General features: G+C 36.2%; 2 protein-coding genes across 3 annotated transcripts; one reads left to right on the top strand and one right to left on the bottom strand.

Moving 5' to 3' along the window:
- The first annotated feature begins 330 nt into the window (after positions 1–330).
- Positions 331–19248, top strand: LOC136035585 (zinc finger protein 570-like). Of its 2 annotated transcripts, XM_065717462.1 has the most exons (4): positions 331–349; positions 13810–13971; positions 17675–17749; positions 17834–19248. In XM_065717462.1, exons 2-4 carry the CDS (start codon positions 13827–13829, stop codon positions 18340–18342), a joined length of 729 nt encoding a protein of 242 aa, XP_065573534.1. In that variant the 5' UTR covers positions 331–349; positions 13810–13826; the 3' UTR covers positions 18343–19248. The 2 variants fall into 2 exon arrangements, with proteins under 2 accessions (XP_065573534.1, XP_065573533.1); XM_065717461.1 differs by lacking the exon at positions 331–349 and having other exon boundaries at positions 17675–19248.
- LOC136035584 (transitional endoplasmic reticulum ATPase-like) lies at positions 5238–7856 on the bottom strand. Its single transcript, XM_065717460.1, has one exon. The coding sequence runs from the start codon at positions 7821–7823 to the stop codon at positions 5340–5342; it is 2484 nt and encodes an 827-aa protein (XP_065573532.1). The 5' UTR covers positions 7824–7856; the 3' UTR covers positions 5238–5339.
- Positions 19249–22485: the final 3237 nt, after the last annotated feature.

Raw genomic sequence — 22485 nt, 5'->3', positions numbered from 1 at the left:
AAAGATGACATTAAAGCCTTGTTTCCAATCCTCCACCAATGAAAATGAGAGGAAGCTCTTTTCAAAAACCGGTTAAAAATAGGGATGTCAATTGCATAATTCCTTGGCCGTTTTATCCGTAAAACGTCAACCGAAAAGCGGCACAAGCTTGCAAGGGTGTGTGCTACTACTCAAAGATGACCAGAGAATTAACCTAGGATATGTTGTCGTAACTATACAGCCTCTATCACCGACATCCAAGAAGAAGAAGAAGAAAGAATTATTCGACTAAGAATATGAATAATAGAAAGAATAAGTTACAGAACTCATTGGCATGTGTTGACGCACTCGGCTGTTTTCCTTCTCTAAGGTTAGTAGCTGACATTTTATTTTGGCATTTCACAAAATATGAGAGATATTTCAGTATTTGGTTTACACAAGGATCTAAAAGACGGTTGGACAGTATTTACAGTACTCCAGTAAAAAGAGGAAAAGTCCATTTGTATGCTAGTGCATATTTTTTAGCATAGCTCAATAAGTTTTGGAAACTCACTGCACAATACAAAATTTACTACCTGAAAATTGTGAAATTTTTTCGAGAGAAATGGAAAAATAGGTTGAATTTCGAATAAAGGTTTCTGGGAGGTGCTATTTACCAGGAAAGGGTATTACAAGAAGAGTTTGGAAAAACTTTTATCTGTCAACTTTTAGTATTTTTGAACAACGAATATACTATTCACAGAGGGATAGTAAGATAAATGGTACAGGCACGTTTCAACGAAATTTAGTTCAGATTCCCTTTAACAAAACAAAGGTAGAAGACACTGACATAGTGAAAATGCATATTGAATCCTTTTTAAAAATAAAGTCTCCCTACCGTAGGTCAAAATCGAAAATAGAGTATTTAGATGCAACTCTGAATGTTCCTAAAATGTATGAACTTTATCTAGAAATTTGTAGCGATGAAGGATGGAGTCCGGTATTTTGAAAATTAATAAGAATATTTTCAACCAAAATTACAATATGGGCTTCCATAGGTCCGAGAAAAGCATTTCGAATAACATTCAACCCTGGACTATCTGACGTAGCTAAAAAAAAGTTAACAAACAGAATTCGTAAATCATTATTCAAATAAGCAAAATGCTGGATTTTCAGTAGGTCTCCCAAGATCTTTAAGTACGCCAATGTTCCATTAACCAAAGTTGAATAATTTCAATTTACACAAGACTACTCGAAAAAAGTCATTTACAAACTGTCCTTTCCTGGTGAATCAGTCGTTTTAAGTTTGATCTTATTGTTCACTATAAAACAAAAAGGCTGATCCAGGTATTACCGATTGACATTTCTGAACCCTTACTCAGAAACGGATTTATTTTTTTTAATTTTGAAGGTATGAATTTATCAAACAGTTCGGTACCACGAACTGTAGTAAGGAGCGACCCGGCTCGATAGTAATCAAACTCTAAAAAATGGAATTTTGATACCAGTAGCTACATCAAAAGAATTGCATTTTAATGCTGATTTTAAATATATAAGTTTCATCAAGTTTAGTCTTAACATCAAAAGTTACGAGCCTGAGAAAATTTGCGTTATTTTAGAAAATAGGGGGAAACACCCCCTAAAAGTCATAGAATCTTGACGAAAATAACACCATCAGATTCAGCGTATCAGAGAACCCTACTGTAGAAGTTTCAAGTTCCTACCTACAAAAATGTGGAATTTTGTATTTTTTGCCAGAAGGCAGATCACGGATGCGTGTTTATTATTATTTTTCTTTTTTTTTTCTTTTTCCCAGGGGTGATCGTATCGACCCAGTTTTCCTAGAATGTTGTGAGTGTAGACCCCTCCTTCATTTACTAAGAGGCCTAAATAACATAATTCATTTTGTTGATGACGTTATAGCTATGGACAAAGACGCGGAAGACCACTTAGTAACCCTAGCGAAAGTATTTGAGAAATTCAGAGAAGGCAATTTAAAATGTAGACCGGAAAAAGTAAATCTTTTTCAAACAAAGCTAAAATTTTTAGGAGTAGTTGTAACGCAAGGACAAATTTCCCCAGAACCTGAAAAAATAAAATCCGTTAAAAATATAAAGCCCCTCAAACAATTAAACAATTACGAGGAATCTTGGGATTAATGAGCTATTTCCAAAAATTTATAAGAAATTACGCACAAGTTGCAAAACCTTTAACGGACCTCACGAGAGGCAACCCACAAAAGATTGTGTGGTCTAAAACAGCAAAGAATGCATTAGATCATTTAAAAAAGGCTCTAACTTCAGAACCTATTTTATCGTTACCCGACTTCCAAACAGGACAATTCGTTGTTACAACGGATGCCTCAAACAAGGGAATTGGGGCGATCCTCTCCCAAATAATAAATGGGGAAGAAAGAGTAATAGCGTACGCTTCTCGCACCCTGACATCTGGAGAGAGTAATTATTCTGCTACACGGCTTGAATTATTATCAATTATCCACCATTTGGACAAGTTCAGACACTATTTGGTAGGAAGAAAATTTAAACTGCGTTCGGACCACAAAAGCCTGCAATATTTGCAAACTTTCAAAAAGCCTTCGGGAATCCTCGCAAGATGGATTTTGAAAATCCAAGACTTAGATTATGAATTTGAACATCTTAAGGGAAAACAAAATGCCCCATGTGACTATCTAAGTAGATTTCCGGATAATACACCAGTAGAAAATGAAAACGAAGAAGTTAACACGATAAAAGCAAAAATTGCTCCAAAAAGTAAAAATTTTAAAATAAAAACTAATAATTCGGTTGAAAAAGAACAGAAAAACAGCCCACTTTCCTTAAATTCTATAAAAATATATCAAAAGAAAGACAATACTTGTGCCGCTCTAATAGAATATTTCTTATATGATAAAGAGCTACCCGATGAAATGAAATCTTTAAAAAAAAAATTGATAATTATTATTACGATTTAGATGAACAAATACTATGTAAAATAATGACCGATAGCGATAAAAAAATCAAACTTCCATTGTACCAGTGTTACCCCAAATTTTGGAAAAACCCGCTTTTGAATTTTTTCATTCTGAAGTGGGAGGTCATCTTGGAATAGATAAGACTTTCCATAGATTAAAACAATAATTTTTCGTTACTTCAGCCTTAACAAAGTTAAAGAATTATGTTAATAATTGTGAAACCTGTAATTTAAGAAAAAATCCTCAAGTCTACCCTAATCCAACGATAGGAAGAACGCCTACGGCCCGGTTTCCATTTGATATAGTTTCTTTTTATTTATATGGTACAAGTGGAGGATTACCCACGTCTAATGAAGGACACACCTGTGTACTGTCAGTAATCGATCATTTTTCCGGTTTCACATTTGCTAAACCATTAAAAAATCAAAGCGCTTATGCGACTTCGAAAGCTCTTGCTAAAATATTTCTTAATTTCGGTATTCCTAATACAGTATTGAGAGATAATGGCCCTAATTTTGTATGGAAAGTAAATAAGGATTTAATGTCTTTCCTTCAAATAAATATATTGGTATCGACCCCCTATCATCCACAGGCCAATGGGAAAATCGAGAACAGACACAAACTATTCTCTAATATTTTAAGTATTTATACGAAAGAAAATCGCAGGGATTGGCACGAAACCTTACCTTATTTAACAAATGTAATTAATACAGCTTACTCCCATGTCATTCGGGATAACCCATTTTATATATTATTCGGACGAGACATTAGAATCCCCTATAATGAAATTATAGAGTCACGACAATATTATAATGATTCTCAAGATTATAAACAAGAATTTATCAATAGAATGAGGAAAACTTATAAACTTGTAAAACAAGAAATAGAAAAATCAAAAAGAAAGCAAGAAGCAAAAAATATTCCTAACGTCAAAGGTAAACTCGATTTCCAAGTAGGAGATTGCGTTTACTTAAAAAATGAAAACAAATCCGACGGCAAGAAACTTTTGGACCGATACCTAGGACCGTTAAGAATAATTAAGAGGTTTGATAATAATGTTACATTTAAACTATTAAAACCAAAAACTGGAAAAATCTATAAGACCCACGTTAGTCGTATAAAAAGGGCAAAATTCACAGAAACATGGACCCCTCAACCTTCAACATCAAATACCTCGGAGGACGAAAATCAACCACCTCGCTCTAGATTAAGTGAGCTTAAACTAGTTAATTTCAAACAAGGATATTTTGAGAATAGTAGTGACGAGGAGAAATTTAATGAATTCTTAACAATGACAAATATGGTTACCCCCCTAAAAAATACCCCCGTTACGCGGAGACAGAAAAAAAAGCGATTCATCTTCAAGTGAGGAATCAGAAGAATTGGACTATACGATTTCTCCACAAACGCAATTTTTCCCGGATCGAATTTCAACACCTTTTCCACCAAAACGTTTCCCCGACGATTTGGTACACCCTATCACACCAATAGACAAACCTTTTTCGTTACACGATGAATTAAATAAGGCTATACAGACCCCTGGTGACATAGAGTCAGAAAAGGTCTACCAGCCGCAACGACAAACATTGTGGGAGGCCATGGATCTTATTAATTACCCAATTAAAACTAGACAAAGCACACTTAATACTAATCCAGTTACCGATGAACAACAGTATCACGATATAACCGTCTCAAAAGCAAAACCAAAGGACTGGGTATCTTGGAAGGAAACCTTAATGCAAACAATTCCCCCCCCCCCCCCCGAAGATATGGCTTTCAAGCAATGGAGGCACCCCAAGAAGACATTTGAATCCTCCCAAATCTCCCAAGAATCCTTCAATGCTCCCGAGCCCAGAGATCAACAGGACGAGTCAATCAGTAAACCCTCTACTTCACGAGGAGAAGAAATTTTCGAAGGTCAGGCTGGATCTACACCTAGATCTCAAACTTCTATTTCAAGAGAACCAGATACTAAATCTACAACTAGTTCCTCAGATACTGAGAGTGAATCAGGCGCAAATGAGCCCAAAGATGTGGAAGGAACAAGACCACAGAGTGCAACTGCCCAGGCTAAAAAGGCACAAATTAAAGGTCAAAAATTTCTTAAAAAACAATATAAAAAGTTTGATTTGATATCGCTAGCGAAGCCAAAGAAAAAAACCGAGTCTACCGAAGAGAAGGTAACAACAAGGTCAGGCCGAGTTGTCAAAAAACCAGATTTTTATTAAAAATTAGATTTTTAATAAAAAAAAATCGATGTATTTCTATTCTGTTCGTGTGTTTTATTTTATTAAAAACTAAAATAGTCTTTTTTTTTCCGCTTAATAAGCTTTATTGAAGGATGACCTGTAATTTCCAAATCACTGAAAAACTGCTACTGCGGATACATACAAAAAGAAAAAAAAAACAACTAAAGAGTCATAAATAAAGGACTTAAATCATACAGGTCTCCATCTCCGTTATCTTCAAAGTTGCCCTGCCCGGAGACACCCGTTGGCTGCCCTGCACCTGCTCCACCACCAGCAGGAAACCTGAAGTTAGTTCCTATACCTCGGGATTGTTGTAAAGTCTGACTGAACATTTCATACTTCCATATGTCAGCATCCGAGACGGAGCGACGAGCCAACTTCATGGCTTCTTCGAAATGGTGCTTGGTTATTTCTGGCACAGGGTCCTCATCCTCCACCTCCATATCCATATCTGGATTCTGCTCCCTCTCTTTAGTTCTTCTAATATCTGCTTCGATAGATTCACGAATGGCCATTTTAACAGCTCTTTGACATATTTCTGTCAAATCAGCACCGGAAAAGCCATTAGTACTACGAGCTAGGAAAACCAAGTCAATGTCAGGGGCGATTGGTGATTTAAGAAGGTTTGCCTTTAAGATGGCCTCACGGGATTTCTCGTCAGGGAGAGGAATATAGATAAGCTGATCGAGACGACCTGGTCGCAGCATGGCAGAATCGATAATATCGGGTCGGTTGGTTGCACCAATGATAAACACGTTCTTCTTTGTGACCATCCCGTCCATCTCTGTAAGGATTTGGTTGATTACTCTGTCAGCAGCACCTCCTGCATCACCCTGAGAGCCACCTCGTGCTTTTGCAATTGAATCCAACTCATCGAAGAACAAAACACACGGCGCCGCAGAACGTGCCTTATCAAAAACATCCCTGACATTGGCTTCGGATTCACCAAACCACATAGTGAGTAATTCTGGGCCTTTGATGCTAATAAAATTAGCCTGACATTCATTAGCAATAGCTTTGGCTAAAAGCGTTTTACCACATCCAGGTGGACCATAGAATAATACACCTTTTGAGGGTGACATGCCAAACTTTAAGAACTTCTCAGGATGTTCAACAGGATATTGAACAAGCTCTTGGAGCTCTTTCTTCACGTTTTCTAATCCCCCAATATCATTCCAGGTAACGTTAGGTACTTTCACAACTGTCTCGCGCAATGCGCTTGGAGTAGACTTACCAATGGCATGCCTGAAATTCTCCATTGTCACAGCCAGGGAATCAAGAACTTCAGCATCAATGATGTCCTCTTCTAAATCAATCAGATCCATCTTTTCTCTAATCTGCTGCAATGCTGCTTCTGAACAGAGGGCTGCCAAGTCTGCACCAACATGACCATGAGTTTCGGCCGCAACCTGCTCTAAAACAACATCATCAGCCAGTTTCATATTCTTAGTATGAATTCGCAGAATTTCAAGACGCCCTGTTGTATCTGGGATTCCAATGTCCACTTCTCGGTCGAAACGTCCAAATCGTCTTAAGGCCGGATCGATGGAATTCGGCCTATTAGTTGCCCCCATTACAATGACATGTGCACGTTGCTTCAAACCGTCCATCAAGGTCAAAAGCTGGGACACTATACGACGTTCTACTTCACCATGGGTTTTTTCTCTTTTGGGAGCAATAGAATCTAGCTCGTCAATGAAAATAATCGCCGGTGAATTTTTCTCAGCCTCTTCAAAGGCCTTTCTAAGATTTGATTCGGATTCACCTGCCATTTTTGACATAATTTCAGGCCCATTGATCAAGTAAAAAAAGGCTCCCGTCTCATTGGCAACAGCTTTAGCTATCAAGGTTTTGCCAGTACCTGGTGGACCGTAAAGAAGGATTCCTCTGGGTGGTTTCACACCAATAGCCTTGAACAACTGAGGGTGACGCAATGGCAGTTCCACCATTTCTTTGATCTGGGCAAGTTGCTTTCTTACACCGCCAATGTCATCATATCCAATGGCATTCAGGGCTTCTTCTTCCTCCTCACGTTTGATCGGCGTGCCTTCACAATGAATTAGCGTATCTGGAGCAACAATGCAATATGGACTTGGGTCGGTGTCTACTACTTTAAATTCAACTGCCCTCATTCCTCCTCTAACTATGAAAATATCGCCTTTCATAACTGGTCTGTAGGCTTCCAGGAAATATGGCTTAAGGTAGACATCAAAAAGCGAGCCTGTAAGTCCTTCAACAGTATCATCTATGGGAAGAACATGAATTCTTTTGCCATATTTGACATCAGGGCATGCCTGAACTGATATCACGTTTCCAAGTCGAACCCGAAGATTATTTCTGATGACTCGATTCATGCGGATCTTCTCATTTGGCACTTCTCCATCCGAAAGCAAAATACAAATTGTCTCCTTTCTTTTCTTTCCTTTGACTAGAACTGTGTCCCCTTTGAACAGATTTAGCTCGTCCATTTTGGCCTGAGACAAGCCTATCACAGAATTGTCATCAATGACGGCATCTTCAACAATAAGCCGATTTGGACGGACTTTCTTAGAATCCAGAATGGCTGTGGCCAGATCATCTCCTTTCTTATCATACATGCCAGTCAAACCTTGAGGATTTTCTTCTTTTTCTGATCTTGTCACCATTATATTTATAAGTGTTTTCGCTAGTTATTAACTTTCCATACTGAGGTGAATGAAGTTTATGCATCGTTTTATATGGTAAAAGACGTCATGACAAATGACGTCATCATGGCAATACAAAAGGGATCCTCAACATAAACGTATTCTTTGAAGCTTTGATATGACGTCATTTATGTTTATAATCATTTTCGTTGGTACTTATTGTCTTTTATACCGACCGATCCAGCATTTAGACAAGAAGTGAAGTTAATCACTTCACAGTCCAGTTTTTTTCCCTTTTGCCTGTGTCCAGATCCTGATTGCCAATTGAATTCTATTTGGTTTGTCAATATTACCGAGTGTAATACATCAAGGCGGGAGGTTAGAATTACAGTGAACATTGAGACTATGAAGCCCTTGTAAGTGTAATCAGAAACGGTTTTAGGCCTCTTAATCTTAGGAGGGTAAGGCAAACCATATGAGTCTAAAAATATGAAATAAAAGGAATTTAATGTCAGAGGACATTGTGGGGGGGCATCTCTGCCCCTGTCCAGCCCTAGAACTACCACTGAATGTGATGTAGGCGACACTTCCTATTCTGGTCACTATCAGGGCCATTTTGAGAAAATTTTGAGATTGAATAGCAAAAAAATTTTTCTTTTTAAATAGCAAAAGACTTGTCATTACCTATTGTCATAACCTAGAAGACTTCACACATAAAATTTAATAAGTTTGTAAACAAGCTGTAGTGTAAAAAGAATAAAATCCTCCTAGAGTTTGAAACATTACTACACTTTTAAAACGACTAAATCTCATGGCGAATCCGTTAGCATATTATATTGTACCTACTAGCGTAAATAGCGATCTCTTCTATATATTTTAGAATATTCTGTCAAATTGCAAATTAATTCCTTGCGGAAAAATAAACCCAATACTTAAAAGGAAAAACATAAAGTTGCAATGGTATAATTTGAAAATATTCATTCCAAAAATGTATACGTCTATCCCTATAACTTGTAATTTGCCAAATACAACCTACCTTGCACTCACTGAACAGCGAAATTTAGGCTGGAGATATAATATATTGGGAAAATTTGAGCAAACCTAACGAACTTACCTGAAAAGATTGATTAAGTAGGAAGCGTAAGAATTTGGCTCAATCCCGCTTTTTAGGGCTATAACGAGAGAAACGATGAGATGACTAGGACATGTCCTGCGGATAGAGGATGACAGATAGCCAAAGATTGTCCTCGTCGGCCAACCGTTAGGGGCAAAATGAAGAGCAGGTCGTCCCTGAATTGGGTGGAAGGATACTGTAAGAAAAGATTTATGGGAAATGGGAACTTCTTAGGAAGTTGTAATGAGGAAGGCTTTGAATAGATTGGAATTAAGGAGGAGGGCGCGTGGATCTGTTCGCCTCAGGTGGCTTGGTGCTGCAGTAAGTTGCTAGTAGTAGCAGTAGTTTCACATGCAGTTTCAAGAGGCCTGAGGTTACATTCATGGATATCGAGAAAAAATAGACGCCAGAATTCTGCAAAATGTCGCTGATTAACCTCGAATCATGTTGAAATTATCAGTTTTAAAATCAAGGTCATAAGTTCAAGAGTTTACTGAAGCAACATAGAACTACTACCATAATTTTTTTTTCTCGACCACACAAAAACACAGCAGGCAGTAAACTAGACCTCTGAAATAATACATTAATAGAACGCAATTTTTCTCACGGAAGTAAAGAGCGAAGTTGAAAAATAAAACTATAAAAATTATTGCTTCGATGATTACGGAAGATATATCGATAAAACTAGGTAAAATTAACTAGCCCATGATGCTTCTCAATATTTCTAGAATTAAAAAATAGTGCTTCATAGAAAATACAAAACCGATGCAAAAAATCAGGATATCCCCTTAGGAGCAGAAAAGTTCATGAGTGGTCTGCAGAAAGTAACCTACACTAACCTATAAGGTTCTCTATAGTTTTGCACCAGCTACGGTATCGATAAATTTTAGCACATAATTATAATTCTCAAAAAATGCAAGCAGCCCTGTCTTGAGTAAAGTGCTAGTTTTTGGAATTCTACAAATATATTTTAACATCACTGGTTATTTTTATTTCAGCTAGTTTTGTCGTTTTTGCATAATATATGACTAATGTCTTGTTCATTTAAGTGTCAGCTCCGGTCTTTTCTCCCGTAATAAAAACTTAAATTAACAATAAACACATTTTTTGTCGTTTTAGTTTTTTTGTTTACAGTGAACCTTACAAAAAATTATATATGTATTTTTCTAGCATATGCAACGAAACTAAAGAAGTCCACACGATTTTTTGTCGAAATAGGACATTAATTGCAGGTTTTACTTCCTATCTCCTTTAAATGTACCCACAAGACAGGTGCTACTTTATCGCACATAGATTAAAGAGTCTGAGGGGTAAATTATTATCGATATCTTTAAAAATTCCCTTAAACGTGCTACACATCGATTTTCTTTCACTTTAGCCTTAGAAAATGGGATCGAACCCCATTTTTTGTACACAATAGCGTTTGATATACGGTAATGGAAATTGTGTCAAATACTATGTCTAGAGGGAGGGAAACTCCATGTCTCAATAGCATAAATGGGGTAATATAACAAACACTTAAGGGACGATAAAAATAAATCTAAGTGGAAGGCTTAGACTTAGAGTTGACTAAATCAACAGTATTCTAAATAATTGACATACAAAAAAAAAATAGATGAATATCGAGTTGCAAGGAGCAACTCGGCTCAATATTAACCATGAATCGAAAAAACGGAATTGTGATATCAATAGCTACATCAAAAGAATCAGCTTATTATACTGATTCCAAATATATTCCCACAACTATTCCATTTTCAATTCAAAAATCAATGGACTCGGTCGGTTAAAATAGGATAAAATAGGCATAATTGTGGTTATGTGCGATCATGCGGTAATCACTAATACCTTTTTTGATGTAAAAGAATAAAAATACATCCTGACCTGATCAGAGCAGTGAATGGGAAAGTGTACACGTACGAGCATTTAAAAGTATTTTGATTATTATCATGCATAAATAAATGTTTTGATATATATATTTTGATATGAAACACATCATGTAATGTATTTTATATGCCTACATTTTTAGTTTGATCATATAAGAACAAAAGTGCTACACATAATGTAGCATGTGGTATAATACTACAAATTATGAAATAGTGATCAAATAGCACTTTCGTGCTACAAGTGGCAACCTTATTATCTACACTGTGTGAATGATTAATTTATGCGAAGAAAAATCTCTATCCACATCGCCTTGCATATCTTTCAACGAGCCAAACTACAAACAACTTTCGTATTTAAACTAACTAGTAGCTCAACGACTCAAGGAAGGTGAACCTCAATTTGTGGGCTGCTTAGATGAAATAATTTCAATGGTAGGCTCATACGATAAATCTTCAAGAAATTTGAGTGATAATCATAAGAATTTGTTATTTGCCTTTGGAAAATTTGTAGGTCTTGGAGGACTATTTATTCAGGCATATATCGGTAGCTGATACGAATGAGAAATTACAAACTACATTAGTAGGAGAACATCGACCAAAAGACTTAAAAGGAAGAAGATGAAATTCAGGCACTGTGGGATAGGACAATTTTACTGGAAAATTTCGAAAACACTTCCAACCTGTAACATCCAACATGTAACACCGACACGGGTACAAAAACAAAAAAAAAAACTTTTGACACACCAGTGTCATCGAAAGGAATAATAATTTCAAGAAACGCCAGAAAGTGGTTTGATATTAATCATTCGAGTTGGCTAGGAAGTTCCAGACCAACCATTAGGAAGTTCCAATCCCAAAAATTAGCTTCCATTGTGAATTAATGAGATTATTCCAGTATATCACATATTATAGAAATATATATGTTTTCCCATCATTTGCTGTTTTCCCATCATTCTTGCTTTTATTGAATTTTTGTGTCTTTCTGTTACCCTGAATTTTGAGTCTTTTGAGGTCATTAAGGCTTTTGATGTATTCCTGAGAGTTTCATTCACCTAACTCAATTACTCTCCATGATAACAAAAAGCTCCTAAACAAAATTTTTTCACCCTTAGGCAGAAACACTTACCATAGCGTTCTGGATTCACTTCCTCAGCCTAGCAAATTCTTGCCTTCTTGAGAATAACGGTCAAATTATCAAACCTTTCATCTTGGTTTGCTGTTTCACAAGTTTTTGGATTTCATCTAAAGACTTCCATTCATTGAGGGCTGCATAGGAACATTGACTTGCTCTTTTTGAAAATTAGATACCGCAAGTTTTTTCAACTGAAAGTTTGGAGCAACATCGAAACTAAAAATGAACAGAAATTATCACGTATATGAAAGGGGTTGCCCCCTCCCATAAATATTTTTATAGACTTGATAAAAAGAAAGCTTGCTATTCTAATTAAACATTCCCAGTGTTTCAGGATTTGTTCTTAAAGAATTGAGGCAAAAAGTCAAACCTTAGCGTAAAGAGCGAGGCCTTGAGAAAGGAACGACTCCTTTCTTATACATAGTAATTTCTGTTCATTTCAAGTTTTTCTGCTGCTCCTTACTTTCAGTTGAAAGAAACTTGCTTTTTTATTTAATTTCTGATTGTTCTTAAATAATACCGGAAAATCCGGTTTCCCTTCTATGGAGAATTCTTCCCCCCATGAAAAAATCCTCCATGGAATGTTCTTTTCATTGAAAATATCCCTACCCCTCCGTCGGGGAAATCACCCCCAGATAATTCTATTCTTGCTTAAAATTCTTCCCCAAAAACGTTTAACAGGTGATTCTGCTGCCATTTAAAAAGATTTTAATTTCTGTTTGTTTTAAGATCATTCTAGAAATCCCCTCCTCCGTGGAAAAGTTTCTCTGCAAATATCACCCCCCCCCCGCTCACCCCCTAGTAGAACGTTGATTACGCAGAAAGTTCCTTCTGGAAAATTTGTCCCATGAAAAACTCCCCCATGGAGAATTTCTCCCGTGGAAAATCTTCCTCCTTACGGAATGATACTCTAGACAATTTCAACCCGGTAAAAGCTTCCCCCGGGCAATTCCTCTTAATATCTTCACATGTAAAATTGAGTCGGCAAAGAGAAAGTAAGACAAAATAAAAGTAATTTCGTGTAAGAATTTTGACAAATTTTTTTCAATGTAAAATATCTCCTGGAGAGTTTATCATCTGGATACTTTCCTCTCCATGAAAAACCCTCCCCGTGGAAAGTCCCCACAGCAGAAAATTTCTGCTCCCTGAAAAGTGTTGAACACTTTCCAATAACAAATACTCTATGTAAATAATGGGCAAACTTCTTGAATTACAGACCTTTCCCCAGAGGCTTTGGGGGGGTAGGGTCATGTTATCCCCAAAGGAATAGGTAGTGGGCTTTTCAACTATGCTAAACAAAATGGCTGTCTCAAAATTTTGAAAATTTAGTTCGGTCGACTTTGAGGAAAAAAGGGGAGTAAGAAGTGGCTGGTTGCCCTTCACAATCTTTTTGGTTGCTGAAAAAGGCCGCTAGAACTTTTAATTTCCGTTCGAATGAATCCTTTCCCGATATTCTAGGACCATGGGTTCGATGTGATCATCAATGGGAAAACAAAAACAAAAAATAAGCTCAAAGCCGAGATCTTTCTTCTGAAAAAAAAACGAAATTCTTATTTTTGCAGATGGGAACTTGAAAATTCTGCATCAGGGTTATCAGATACGCTGAATTTGATGGTATGATTTTCATTAAGATTCCTTGACCCCTAAAGGGTGTTTTCTCTTTTTCAAAAATCAAGCAAATTTTTTCATGCTCTTAAATTTTGATTGGTAACACTAAACTTAATGAATCTTATATATTTTGAATCAGACAAATTTTTGTACGTATATTAATATCAAAACTCTGTTTTTTTAGTTTTGGTTAGTATTGAGCCGTGTTGTTCTTTACTCAATCTTGTTGTTCCCGTATCGTTTTTGTTTATTGCGATGACATTTTTCCAGAATTAGCAGCAAATAAAATGCCACGTAATGCTGATTTTCATGTCCAAGTAACGAATATGGAAATTCCGATTGAAAATGAATTTGATTCAACAGCCATTTGGACACAACTGAAGCCGAATATCGAAATTCCTGAGACTAATTTACAAGAGGGTCGAAATCAAGGTAATTTTGTAAATATTGAAACCAAAAAGAACTAATGTGATAATTTTCTAATGATTCCAGTCTCTAGGAATAAAAAATGACAAACTTACTTAACAAGACTTTGCCATTTCAAAAAATTATTCCGTTTTTATGGCACTTGGTAAATACCAAGTGGCATATAGCGATCACAAATTTTATCGGTCGGTCCCGATTTCGCTATTTTAGGCACCTCTTGATAAGCTAGGACGGTGAAATTTAACAGGCATATCAGGGACCAGACCAGATTAAATTAGAAATAGTCGTTTCCCCTATTCGATCATCTGGGGGGGGGGAAGTGGGGGACGGTTAATTCGGAAAAATTAGAATAAATGAGGTATTTTTAACTTACGAACAGGTGATCAGATCTGAATGAAACTTGATATTTAGAAGGATATTGTGTCTCAGAGCTCTCCTGGATCCGGTGACATTGGCGGGAGTTGGAGGGGGGACCTAACATCTTGGAAAACGCTTAGGGTGGAGGGATCGGGATGAAACTTGGTGGGAAAATAAGCACAAGTTCGAGATACGGGATCGCTCTCTTTGGAGGATTTGTGGGGGGGGGAAGGGTTAGTTCAGGATTAAAGGATTGAAATTTTGGAAAACGCTTAGAATTGAGAGATCAGGATGAAACTTGGTAGGAAGAATAAGAAGAAGTCCTAGATACGTGATTGATATAACCGGACTGAATCCGCTCTCCTTGGGGGAGTTGGAGGGGGTGTTAATTCGGAAGAATTAGAAAAATTGAGGTATTTTTGACTTACGAGTGGGTGATCGGATCTTAATGAAATTTGATATTTAGAAGTATATTGTGTGTCAGAGCTCTTATTTTAAATCTTGGATGGATCTGGTGACATTGGGGGGAGTTGGAGGAGGGGGGACCTTAAATCTTGGAAAACGCTTAGAGTGGAGGGATCGGGATGAAACTTGGTGGGGAAAATAAGCACAAGTCCTAGATACTTGATTGATGTAACCGGAACGGATTTGCTCTCTTTTGAGAAGTTGGGGGGAGGGTTAATTCTGAAAAATTAGAAAAAAAATGACGTATTTTTAACTTACGAAGTAGTGATTGGATCTTAATGAAATTTCATATTTAGAAGGACCTCGTAACTCAGATCTCTTATTTTAAATCCTGATCGGACCCAGTGGCATTGGGAGGAGTTTGGGAGAGGACCAGGAATCTTGGAAAACGCTTAAAGCGGAGAGATGAGGATGAAACTTGGTCGGAAGAATATGGACAAGTCCTTGATACATGATTGACATAACAGGACTGAATCTGCTCTCTTTGGTGGGGTTGGAGGGGGGGAGGGTTAATTCAGAAAAATTAGAAAAATAGATCGGGTGACCGTTCGTGTGGTATTTCAAATTCTATTTTAGAAGAAACCCATGTCTAAGAGTTCTTACTTTAAGTCCTGACCAGATCTGGTGACATTTTGGGGGAGTTTGAGGGGAAAACCGGAAATCTTGGAAAACTTTTAGAGTGAAGAAATCGGAATGAAACTTGGTTGGTAGAATAAGCAAATGTAGTAGATAAGGGATTGACGTAACTGGACTGGATCCACTCTCTCCGGGGAAGTTAGGGGGGTCCAGTGCTTTGGCGAATTCGGTGCTTCTGGACGTGCTAGGACGATGAAAATTGGTTAGCGTGTCAGGGACCAGCACAAATTGACTTGATAAAGTCGTTTTCCCCGATTCGTCAATCTGGGGGGGGGGCTGAAGTGAGAGGAAAAATTAGAAAAAATAATTAATTTTTAACTTACGAGTGGGTGATCGGATATTAATGAATTTTGATATTCAGAAATTAGAATGACCTCGTGTCTCAGAGCTCTTATTTTAAATCCCGACCGGCATTAAGCCTCTGATTTTCCTTTTAAATTAATCCATTGATTCTTATAATTTTGCTAGAGCTCATGCCATATGAGCTCTTGGCTCTTCCGACCTCGTCACAAGTGCCATATGAGCTCTTAGCTCTTTTTATTCTAATGCGAAAGTCGGCTCGGCGAGGTGCTTGTACAAAATCTAATTTATTGTGTACTTCTCATTCCCTAGTTGAATATTAATTTTAATGTTCATTTCTTTTTTGACTGTCTTTTTTATTCACCATTTTTTTTACAACTTTGCAAAAAGGGTTATCTATTAAAAATTATGTACAGAACATCGTCGAAAATTATGCCTCGATAAATTAAAAATTAATTATTTATTAATGATTATTAGTTTGATCTAGTACATTAACTCAGAAAATTTGAAGAAGACAGGTGAAAGGAATTTTGTCTTTTTTTCCCTCATTACATCATAGTTTAATTCTTGCCCAACTTCTTTCTCACCCCTTGCTGTTTACGCTAATGTCTTAAAGTTCCTTAGAGATAATTGTAATTCAAAATCAAGAGACCTAATGCTTGAGCAGTTTTTTTTTAAAGAATTGAGACAAAAAGTCGAGCTTTAGCGTAAAAGGCGAGGGAAGAGGAAGGGACATAACTACATCATATTGGGCTGGTTCTTTTGTTCATTAATATTTTAATGTTGCTTTTTCATTTTAAAAGAAAAACTTTTTTTTGATATTTATTTAATTTCTGACCATTTTTCATATTTAGTTAGGAAAACCATTCTCTCCCTCTCCCTCCCCTGACTAATATATCACCTGGAAACTTTTTTCTACATAGAAAATTCCCTCCATGAATAGTCTCCCCCTCCCCTCGTACCCCGTCTACAAAACTTCAGTATGTTTCCCAATAACAAATATTATATTTGGCAAATGTAACCTGAACCTGATGGTAAGATCTCTCCTACGATCGTCCAAATTTAGGGAGGGGGGTCCCTTTTTTCAAGGCTTAACGAATTTTGAATGTTTGAAATCCGTATAAAAAGGCAACTGGTTTTGATGTATCCAGATTTTGTCTGAAAGTACCAATGCTTTGACTGTCCCCGAATTTCGCTACTGGCAGCTTTGGAATTTTTTCCATGCCTGGTTATAGAAATCCTGGTTTTCAAAACTTAGTGTATTACTGGGCCGAATCGCTCCTTACTTGCAGTTTGTTATAATAAACGATAGAAAACGAATAGTTTTTCGAGTAGTGGATTTTAATTGGCCATAACACCCGCAACAATTCACCAACCAAATACTATCGCAAGCTTGATTAAAGCTTATTAATATATTTGTTTCGTCTTTCGAATGTTCTTAATCAATGGCGATTTCAAGATGTTCATCGAGTACTAGGTAACAAAAAGATGCATAAAAAGGGAATGGTTTCCTGTCAATCACTCTTAATTCTTAAAAATTAGTCAACACCTGAATTTGTAATTAAATGCCCCTCTAAAAAGTTAATGCGACCCCCCCCCCTTCCAAATGAAGCTATAAAAAAATATTATATGAATAGTCTATTGAAGGTTTATGGCTCTTTACTTATGTTATATGATATTAAAAGTTGGATTGTCTTGTTTAAAAAACAATATAGATTTTCGTAGATTGTGCATTTAGGCGGATCGTTGGTTTTGGACATTGTAGGTATAGTTCAATTAATATGAATAATTATTTTTGCTTCTAAAAAGAGTAAGTTGTTTATGCAACTTGTTTTTATATATTATGTTTGTTATTAGCGTTTATAAAAAAAAAATTGGCCGTTTTATCTTACTTGTGGACTATGATGGAATGATGTTCTTTGTATTCTAAATGTTAAAATCCTTTTTTTAGTTTACAAGAATGTGTCTGCAGAGTCTGCTATTCATTCTTGTGAAAAGCCCCATCGGTGTGAAATTGGTGAGAAAAAAGTTGCTCGTTTGGACCATTTTAAATTACATCAAAAAATCCATTCTGAAGAAAAGTCCCATCAGTGTAAAATTTGTGAGAAAAGATTGTCTCGTTTTGACTGTTTCAAATCGCATCGGAAAGCATGCTCTGAGGAAAAACACCATGAGTGTGAAATTTGCAAGAAAATATTCTCTCGTTTGGATAAATTGAAAAGGCATCAATTAATTCACTCTGGTGAAAAGCCCCATCAGTGTAACATTTGTGAGAAAAGATTCACTCTTTTGTATTCATTGAAATTACACAAACAAATCCATTCGGAGCAAAGGTCCCATGAGTGTGAGATTTGCAAGAAAATATTCTCTCGTTTGGATAAATTGAAAAGGCATCAATTAATTCACTCAGGTGAAAAGCCCCATGAGTGTGAAATTTGCAAGAAAAAATTCTCTCGTTTGGATATTTTGAAAACGCATCAATTAATTCACTCTGGCGAAAAGCCCCATGAGTGTGAGATTTGCAAGAAAACATTCTTTCGTTTGGGTAATTTGAAAACGCATCAAAAGATCCACTCTAGGGACAAACCCCATCGAGTTGGAGAAAAACCCCAAGTGTGAAATTTGTAAGAAAAGATATTCCCGTTTGGACCGCTTTAAATCACATCAAATTATTCATTGTGGGGGAAAAGCCCCATCAGTGAGAAATTTATAAGAAAAGATATTCCCGTTTGGACCGTTTTAAATCACATCAAATGATTCATTGTGGGGAAAAGCCCAATCATTTAGAAATTTGTAAGAAAAGATTCTCCCGTTTGGACCATTTTAAATCGTATTAAAAAATCCACTCTGGGAAAAAGCTCCTTTAGTGTGAAATAGACGATAGAAGATTCTATCTTTTGGGCCATTTTAAATCATATCAAATAATTGACTCTAGGGAAAGGCCCTTTCAGGGTGAAATTTGTGACAGAAGATTCTCTCGTTTAGATCATTTTAAGCGGCATCAAAAAATTCACTCTGAGAAAAAACACCATGAGTGTGAAATTTGTAAGAAAAAATTCACTCGTTTGGACAATTTAAATTGCATCAAAAATGTAAGTCCCCAAATCAGTAAAGAGTAAAAAACCCATCAGTATGAAATTTTTGAGAAAACGTCTGTTTTTGGATAATTTGGACTATATGAAACAGCATAAAAAAAAATAATTTTAGGAAAAACACCATGAGTGTGGGTTGTAACCGAAATTTGTAAGAAAAATTTCTTTTAGTTGGTCTATTTTAAATCGTATCAAAAAATTAACCCTGGAGAAAAGTTCCATGAGTTTGAAATTTTTGAGAAAAGATTCTCTCATTTGGACAATTTGCAATTAAAGAAAAAAATACCGGGGAAAAGCCCCATGCTTGAGAAATTTGCACGAATAAATTGTTTAGTGTGGAACATCTGAAATTGCATCAAAGACAGGACCTTACGAAGTTTTTTTGTTGCAAACGTTATCTGAAATACAACTGAAAAATTAATATTTCTATAAATTTGTCCGTATATTTTGAATTTTGATAGGTAGATATGGTAAATTTATTTTTTATGGCACTTGGCATTTACCAAGTGACATATAGCGATCACAAATTCTGTCGGTCTGTCTGTCCTGGTTTTGCCAGTTTGGGTACTTCCAGATAAGCTAAGACGATAAAACTTGGCAGGCATATCAGGGATCAAGCCAGATTAAATTCGAAGTATTCGTTTCTCCGATTTGATCATCTGGGGGAGAGTGGGGGGATGGGTGATTTGGAAAAATTAGAAAAATAAGGTATTTTTAACTTACGAAAGGGTGGTCGGATCTTAATGAAATTTGATATTTAGAAGGATATAGTGTGTCAGAGCTCTTATTTCAAATACCGACCAGATCCGGTGACATCGGGAGAATTTGGAGGGGGAAACCGGAAATTGTGGAAAACGTTTAGAGTCTAGAGATCGGGATGAAACTTGGTGGGAAAGGCAAGCACATGTCCTAGACATGTTATTGACATAACTGGACCGGATCTGCTCTCTTTGGGGGAGTTTGGGGGGTTACTAGTTTGGGCACTTCTAGATAAGCTAAGACAAGGAAACTTGACAGGCACATGAGGGAGCAGACTAGATTAAAATGGAGCTAGTCTTTTCCTCGATTCGACCACCTGAAGGGGGGGGGTGAACAAGATAGTTGAGAAGAATTTTGTTTGTCGATAAAACAAATGATTGTTCTTCTTAAGTATGGCTTGTGGTCTAGGAGTATGATTTTCGCTTAGGGTACAATAGGTCTAATATTCGAATCTCGGACCACCCCAATTTTTACATGAAGAAGATCTGAAACTAGATACGTAATCAATATAGCGATCGCTGAAAGTTAAAAGGCGTATCAGGGACCCGACAAGATTAAATTTGAAATAGTCGCCTCCCCAATTTGACCATCTGGGGGGATTGGAAGGACGGTTAATTTGGAAAAATTAGAAAAAATGAGGTATTTTAATTTACGAACCGATTACCGGATCTTAATGAAATTTGATATATAGAAGGATCTTGTGTTTCAGAGCTCTTATTTTAAATCCTGACTGGATCCAGTGACATTGGGGGGAGTTCGAGGAGGAAACTGGAAATTTTGGAAAATGCTTAGAGTGGAGCATCGTAATGAAACTTGGGGGAAGAAGTTCTTGGCTCTTCCGATTTCGTCACAAGTGCCATATGAGCTCTTGGCTCTTGTTGATATGTATTAACAATTTTCTTAATTTTTCCATAAACGGAGTAAAGAGGCAGGGCCTTTCCTCAATATTCATTACCCCTTCCTTTTAAACAAAATCAATAAATTTTTCACTTTCTCACAGTTAATCGTCTTTAATACAATGTTATTTGTTCTTCTCATAAATAAATGCATATCTTCTTTCTCATTTTGACTGGTCTTTTAAAAATAAAATCAAGTGTGATTGTACGAAAATGACCAAACCTAATCTGTCTATCCTTTAACGTCTCGAAATGCTTTAGGAACAGAAAAGAATGTTGAAGTGGTACGTTTTGTTGTATTATTTATCCATTCAGTCGAGAAAAATCCAGAAAAAAATATTAAAGGATTTTTTTTTAATGTTTTTTGATTTGATGAACAATAAAAGAAACGAAGTTGTTTGAACTGAAAGTAAGGATGGACATTAAAACAAACATAAATTATTTCGCATAAGAGGGAAGCTGCCCTTTGCTCATATGCTAAAGTTTTTTAGTGCTTTGAAAAATCTTCTTGTACCGATTAAAAGGCCCAATTAATTGCTCTTAAAAATTTTGGCCAAAAAGTCAAACTTTAGATTGAAGAGTAAGGGTTGACGAAGGAAGGGGCATTCCCCGTCATATACAGAATAATTTCTATTTGGATTGATCTTTAACTAGTTGTATTGGAGATTGACCTCTTGGGATTATACAATGCTGCGGACTCACAAATGGAGTTTCACTTCTTAGTACTGTAAAATATCCATCCGTGGAATCAAATCCATATGATGGAATTGGTATCCAGATCCACAGGGTATTACAGTTCTCCAATCATCACCATTGTAGATTCCTGGACCCCATGGTGGAGTCAGGTTGTCTCTCCATCTTTGCAAATCTCAAAAGGAATTCTCCAATAATTTTACACCACATGCATAATCAAATTCAAAATTTTCCGAAAGATCAGTTTTAACCTTTTTTCTCTTAGTATTCTGAGTGCGAGCGACACATTTTTGGAAAGTAACACTTTTATACGAAATTAGCACTGTGTTTCAACTCAAAGTAGCAACAGAAAAGCCTACCGAGTATCATGCTAGCCCTAATCCACACCGACAACAGCAACAAATGAATCAAGGGACTGGAAAATAGCCTGTCCTTGGAAGGTATTGTCAAGTTAGTGAAGTTACTATGTTTCCCTTTTTATTATGTCTAGGACTTGGTAGATTGTATAGCCTACGTGATAAGTACTATGCCTGTCAAAATTTTTACTGTAAGTAGTAACATTATTTTTAAGCATTCCGCTTCATTAGCTTTAGTTTTTGAAAGTATAATTCTGAACAGGCCTAGTGTATTTCATTTTAGAATTGTAGGCCAGATCAACAGTTGTCCTTTATATTTATAAAATATATTTTCAAATTCTGAAAACTTATTATGTTTCTTGATTTGGTATCAAGGCACAATTAATACTGATGGGAAGAAAATCCTTTGAAGTTCTGGAAACTACTGCGTAATAAATAATTTACTCTATTTCCACGCTCCCCCATTATTTTGTAAATATATAACCCAAATTATATACATACCATTTATTTTTCCACTTCTTGATTTTGTTGATGTTGCTTCTTCGCTGTGAAATAGTAAATTTGGAGATATTTCGATTACTGAGCTATATGTTAGATAAACATACCCATCAATGCCTTTTCCATGCTCTTTCCAGATATAATAATTGCTTTCCTTGGAAATTCAATATTAAATCCTTTATAGACCCATAACATGACACCATTTTATAGAAAAAGGGCTAAATTATTATTTCAAAGTGATATAAGTTGCAGACATTGATTTTTCCAAGTACAATTAGTTAAAAATAAAAAAATAATATAACTTTGCCATGTTGATTCTATATTGTTTTCATCCTGTTAAAGGCAGCATTTTCTGAGCTCTAAATTTGACCAATATTATGATAGTAAATGTAGAAGTTTGTGAGAGCAGTATAGAAAAAAAATAATAATTCTTTTCACAAAACTGCATAAATACAAGTTAAATTAAAC

This window comes from Artemia franciscana, chromosome 14 (genome assembly GCF_032884065.1).
Source record: "Artemia franciscana chromosome 14, ASM3288406v1, whole genome shotgun sequence".
Lineage (NCBI taxonomy): Eukaryota > Metazoa > Arthropoda > Branchiopoda > Anostraca > Artemiidae > Artemia > Artemia franciscana.
Note: the sequence above shows the minus strand (reverse complement) of the source record. Positions and strands in the feature narration are given on the sequence as shown.